This window comes from Pimephales promelas, chromosome 20, assembly GCF_988280905.1.
Source record: "Pimephales promelas chromosome 20, fPimPro1.hap1.1, whole genome shotgun sequence".
NCBI lineage: Eukaryota > Metazoa > Chordata > Actinopteri > Cypriniformes > Leuciscidae > Pimephales > Pimephales promelas.
The window spans coordinates 22,728,724-22,735,426 of NC_142788.1; the positions used below are offsets into that span (position 1 = coordinate 22,728,724).

At 35.9% G+C, this 6,703-nt stretch overlaps 1 protein-coding gene across 5 annotated transcripts in view; it reads right to left on the reverse strand.

Annotated features, from left to right (window-relative positions):
* kif1b (kinesin family member 1B) overlaps positions 1 to 6,251 on the reverse strand; it is a 67,908-nt gene extending 61,657 nt beyond the window's left edge. For 3 of the 5 annotated variants that reach the window (XM_089124244.1, XM_089124247.1, XM_089124243.1), the window contains exons 1-2: positions 5,987 to 6,251; positions 3,137 to 3,278 (exon numbers count right to left, since the gene is read on the reverse strand). In XM_089124244.1, coding sequence (XP_088980370.1) covers positions 3,137 to 3,239 — 103 coding nt within the window. In that variant the 5' untranslated portion in view covers positions 3,240 to 3,278; positions 5,987 to 6,251. The remainder of the gene's footprint in view (positions 1 to 3,136; positions 3,279 to 5,986) is intronic. The other 2 variants (XM_089124245.1, XM_089124246.1) reach the window with 1 other exon arrangement.
* Between the last annotated feature and the right edge of the window lie 452 nt (positions 6,252 to 6,703).

Here is a 6,703-nt window from a genome sequence, read left to right on the forward strand (position 1 = left end):
ATACGGTAATAGAAGAATAGTTACCTGTGGTGTTCCTCAAGGGTCTATTCTGGCTCCCATTTTATTTCCACTATACATGCTACCACTAGGCTCAATTTTTAGGAAGCATGGAGTGTCTTCTCATTTTTATGCAGATGATACCCCAATCATCTCTGAAGTTTGACCAACTTATAAAATTCTGTAGTAAAGTCTTATTTTTTCCATCTTAAACTTCTGTCCAAAGTTAAAACTTTTCTATCTTTTAATGATCTTAAAAAAATGTCACACATGCTTTTGTTTCATCTCGTTTGGACTATTGTAATTCAATGTATATAGGATTACCCCAATCCTCCAAGTCACAGCTTCAGATGGTGCAAAATGCTACAGCCAGATTTTTAACTGGGGTTCGTAGACGAGAACACATTACTCCGATATTATTGTCTCCAAATTGGTTGCCAGTGTCTTATAGAGTTGAATTTAAAATTTTGTTGCTAGTTTTTAAGTTTGTAGAAAAAAAAGTCAACAAGATGCTTGCGATCCTCAGACAGCATTATACTGTCATATCCAAGATCAAGATTGAAGTTGCGAGGTGATCGTGGATGGTGATCATGGATCTAGGATATGGAACAGCTTTCCCTTGTGAGGTCTGCAACGTCTGTACATGAATTTAAATCGAAGCTACGGTCTTATCTTTTAACTCTTGCATTTCATTCATAACTTAGGTTTCATAACACCAAAGCACAAGTTAAACAAACGGTCCAGACAAACACTTGACTTAAAGATGCAGTCTAAGCAGTGGACATCACCATGGTTACCACATCTCAGAGCAAACGAATCACTAGAGACCAAACATTAAGGTCGTTCTGCTTTTTGCTGTGTGTATTTGCCACAAGCATCCTTGACCCTGACGGCTCAGCACTGTATAAGACAACATTCCCAGCAAAACCATCTGCAGTAGTGTCCTAATGAAGGAGGTGGGCCGAATGCTAACCTCACACTCCGGTTTCAGCACGCACTACGCAGTCTGCGCATATGTGCTAGAGTGCATTGTGACTGCAGTCTCTGAGCTCAACTTCCTGTGCAACTCTGGCTTTCTCTCAGGTGACCTTGTACCTCCTATGGACCCCCTTGTTTACCATGGGGTTTAGGCCAATAATGATTATGTAAATGAAGAGAATGTTTGATATGACAAAAGCATCTCTCACACAGCCTAACTATTCAGGATGACAAAAATTTGGCTGAATAATTAAAGCCAATATTTGACTAGTAAAATCAAGCTCTAGGGTGATTTTGTCGAGTTAAATAAGCCTCTAGCAAAGGTCTTCAGTTTACCAGTGTTTATTCAGCTCTTCAGCTTCAGCACACGCAGCAATGCACAACATTAATCACTATGATTGGGTCTGTCATATAGGCTACATAACATTATAAAGAGAACATTATTGTAATAAAACATTGTGAACTCTTTGGCACGTTTCAGTGCGTTGATGGGAAGAACGAATCCACAACAGTAGTCACATATTCTGGCTAGCACATAACTTAGTTTAAGTTCACTTGTGCAAAAATGCGTCATTTTGTGTATACAAGTTGTAATGTTGTTCATGTAGTATATTCAAAAACATTGATGCATCATTAATACTATTTAGCACTTTTATTTTTCATTTTCATCCACAATATGGTTTAATTAAAATGCCGTTGCGTTTAATAGTGATACTTCTGTTTTTGTAATCAGGCACTCAAAAATTATATAAATTTAGATTTATCAGCCAATATGACTGTTATCGGCTTTCAAATATAAAAAAGTATAGCTATCTATCGGTATCATCCAAAATTAAACAATTTCATAATGGTTTGTCTAATTACGATTTTACATTAACATTATAAGTGAACCTTAAGAAACGTATCAAATATTAATAAAAAAAATCCATGTCATGACCCCTTTAACTGAGTCCAATGCATCCTCTTCCAATGATGAGATTTGAAGCCTTATAAAGTTAAAACTATGGCTGGGTAAATATTGATTTTCCAATTAATCTCAATCTTATTTTGAACAACTTTAATTGATTCTACAAACCCAAAGAGCCAGTGTTTAACACACCTCTACGATCAAATGACTCTTATGAACCAGTTCATTTGAATGAATATAAAGTGTAAACTAAAGTAGACCTGGATTATTTATTACTGACCTTAATTATTAATGAAATAGACAAATGAATCAATCAAATCAAATCGAAATCAGAAGCAAAAGCTAGTGACTTGATTTGGATATCCATCTATACATCAATTTAGCCTACATCTTTGCCAATATATAAAAACAAACCCTCACTGGGTAATTTATCACTCACATGCTGCCATTGCAACTTAAAAGGTTACATAGGTCCAAATTTTCTTTCTTAATGCATCTTAAGGATTTGCACACCACCATTTCTGTGTTAAATGTTACCCTGTTCAAAACAGCTCGATGAATCACATCTCAGTGAGCACAATGACTCACTGCTCGCAAATGGATGTTAACAACCCATATGTTGTCCAAAAAACAGCTAATACAGTATGCCGAGTTACACTCACAATGCACACGGACTGATTTTTTTTTTATCTTCTACAAATGAGTCAAATAGTAAAATTTTATATTAAAATTTTGACTGAAACTATTTTAATATCAAAGGGTTCATGAATTCTTGATGTGTGGTCAGGCGTTCTTCTTCATTAGGCTGCAATAACGATACCACTCAAAACACAAGCGATAATATCAACTCATTTCCTTTCACTGGCTCTCTCTTCCTCTAACACTAAACTAAAGCAAACCTGATGAACAAGAGGCCCAGCCAGCAGGTTAAAGCCACACAGTATCTTCACACCTTAACACACTAAAATCCCCCAGGCAGAAAGTCTTTGAGTCCTCTAATTTTTCCAAAGGAAGGGGATTTCACACAGAAAGGGCTCTTCTTTCCTTCAAGATCAAACAGAATATCTACTTCTACTCTTCCTTTTCAGTCACTCAGGTCAGGTTTCAGATTTCCAATAATCTAACTCTGAACATCTCACAGGCTAAAGCCAAAAGCATATACTAGAACCACCTTGTCTGGAGGCAAGTGACCAAATGCAACAAGCAAACAATTCAAACAAAGTATGAGAGCCATAGAGACAAGTATATACTTACTGGTGGAGTTCCCTTGCATTTGTATAATGCATTTTGATTCCTTGTTGGTCTCCCTTGAGTTGAAGGGTCGCACTCTGACAGCCACTTTCACTGAGCCAGACATGGTTGAAATTGGTGTGATTCAATCCCAAAAAATGTTCTCCTACAAAAAGAAACAAAATTATGCTGTTGTTTTTCCAGTGCCACAGATATTAGGCTAAAGGTACAAGAACACATTTCATAGATGTTATCCAGAATTATCTCATTAGATTGCACATTGAGTAAACAAGACTTCTAAATAGATCAGAAGGCACCATAATTTATGCAATGATGATATTAGAGGTTATGAGGCATTTGAGAAGATTTTCTAAAATTGCTGGATGACGAAAGCAAACATAAAAGAAAAAGATGATACATGGTTCCACAGAAATTAAAAATGAATTAACTTTTTAATTAACTTCTGTTTACTTGACATTAGATTCATTATGGGATTATTTTTATACTCACAATCAGCAGCATAAAGTATAAATGTCAATGATTTAAAATCTAGAACTCTATTGATACATGAATTTCTAAGGCCTCTAAATATTTTTAGCAAGTAGAAATCCTTAAGATATAATAATTATAAAAATGTCCACATTTAGGCTGTGGTACACATCTTTTTGAGATTTATATTTTATAAAGTAAACTTAAGTGTAACTCTTATATTAATATGTTAAAATGAACTGAACACTTATTTGTACTTGCAAATTATCTCGCAATCATGATTGTATTGCATTGCATTATGTTTTTCCCCACACAATTAAAACTACAGAGCTTTCTTTGATCAAAAATCTAAGCATTTAAATATCTTATTAAGACATATTTGGGAGATATAGAGTGACGACTGATGAATACCTTTATGCAGTTTAAGCAAGTAGTACTAGTCTTCTATACTGTTTTCACTGAAAATTAGACTGGTTTACATTACAAGCTATCAAAATTTGATCTTACTTTTTGCCATTATAAATAAACACATTCTGCACCAAATGGCCATTTAAGTACAATTGAGGTGTTTTTCTCCTCAATATTGAGCTTGATATTCTCATTGTAATCACACTATATTGGCCCCAAAAGCCATAAAAGGCCAAAACATAATTAAAAAAAAAAAAAAACAGAAAACATGCAAACTGTTTAGATTTTCTTTTGCATTAGCCTATGTCAAAAAGATTCAAGAAACTGTTCCATTTTATTCAGTCAATAAAAAAATGATTATTATATTTCATATGTCAGGGGTAAAACATGGAATCAACGTTTTAAAATTCCTAATATTTTTTAGTGTTTTTTTTTCATGGCTGTGGGAATGCTTATGATAATTCTAATGACGAAAAAAGATCAAGACATAAACATTCCTTTTCCCTTATGTAAATTTTAACCCAAAAATCTTAAATCTGAATATAAAAAATGTTCATGGAGCAGCCAGTTATATGTCAACAACCCATTTATCCTATTAAATATCCGGTGGACAAAAACAGTACCATAGTATACAGGTAGATATCCATCACACACACACACACACACACACACACACACACAGATGTAGTTTATCAGGAATATTAGATGGTTCCTTCACGGACTCATAAACATGGCGGCCGCTCGCCTGCAGCAGCAGCAGCAGCAGGGCTGGGCCTGTGAGTTCACACGCTCACTACACAAGTAAACACATCTGAATACCGTCATGACATATCAAAATAACATGTACAGACACATAATAACGCCAGTTTATTTCATTTAAAAATGCATGTATCACTTATGGGCGTGACATTCGTTATTTAGTATTGGTTTTATCGACCGGCTGTGGATTACGACGAATCTGACAATGCAGCAATTATTTTTGAAGTTCAAATCTCTTGAGTGTGACTGAGAAATGAATAGTACGCTGTTCAAGCACATGACACCAAAAAGAGGATGTTTTCATCCTTGCCCTTGTAGTCATTCACTGAATTAAAGGCATACGCCCATGAAAATCAATCTGCCGGAGAAAACACAAGTATGTCAACATCAGGGACGAATAATAAGACAAACAAATTCTCTTTCGATCCACTCTAATAGAATTGTATGGTACTAAAACAACACAATACATTAAAAACGTTTATCGTTCAAGGATACACCGACTTCAGTGATTAATAACGGAGACTAGATATTGATGGGCGACTAGCAACAACATATCCGGCGATGGCATAGTTACACGAAGTCAGAATGATCTACCACAGATATAAATCTGATCAAACCGTTTAATTATTCTAAAAAGCACTAACTTAAATCAAGTATGACATTGTAACATGAAGAATTGGCTTCCTTGAGGTACGATGTCCGATTTGAGAACAAATCGTTCTTTTGATTCGGATCCTTGCTGGGAACCGGTTCCCCAGGCGGAATGAACTGCTATCACGAATTCAAAAGGACTGAGAGGTTCTGGAGTCAACGACTCATGGACTGATTTATTCAACGAAGAATACTGATAACCAACTATTGAGGTGGCAGTACGAGCATATGGAGTGAAACAAGAATGGGGATCACTGAATCAGTTTGAGTTCGAATGAACCGATTCATGGAAATGTGCCGAACTTCCCATCACTAAGCGGACTTCTTTCTGTGAACTCGGTGACTTTCTTAGCATAACCCTCAAATGGGTTTGTCATTTGAACATTTATTGTCATGTATAAATTTAAATAAATAACAAGAGAAGAATACCACTATTAAGTTGCGCTAAAGCAATCAACTGCTAAAAAAAAAGCAAAACATTCATTAGCATTCCTAAACGCAACTCGGGCAATGTCAAACTCAAATGCACAAGTATTACAATCATCTTAGAGAAAAGACGAGACTTACCGCTTTATATCCACACGTAGAGACGACTAGAACACCATAGAAATCCTGCACGGTGCCAATTCTCCAATGACGTCTAAAACCAGCAGCAAAAATCAAAAAAGACTGACGGTTAAGTTCTTAATAGTTCCGTTCTTGTTATTTACACCCATTATAGCTCCGTTTAATTCTCCAGCACCGCGCAATATGATGTTTTTATTAGGCTGATGCTGGTGTCGTTGGACCTTTCCTCTAGCAGGCTTAGGATATGGATGAATGCCTTGATTTACTGAAATGATTACGTCAACTGCCGTGTCAACATCGTGAATGACAGACCGTCTGGCCAATAAGAACTGAGTATTGTGTGAGCAATGCGTCGGGTAGCCAATGAGAACGCTGGGAAAACTAAGGTGGGCTGGGCAGCTGTGACGCAATACTGCAGGGTCGCTTACGATCCGCTGTGGCGTGGCATCACACTACACAAAAGTGAAGGGCGCCGCCTAGCAGAAACAGGGATAGCAGCAATACATTAGAAATTAATTAAAAGAACGGTTTAGAATACTAAATTTCTAAATACGTTCTTTCAAAAAATAATTACACCCATTATTTTTTTAAATAGTCATAAGACTTGAATCATCTCAAAACAGTGTATAAAAGTGAGCAATTAATTAGAATAGAAGCTGGCTCCTCATAGACCACACTGATTGACAATTATGTATTATTTTATTTTAAAATGTGGCT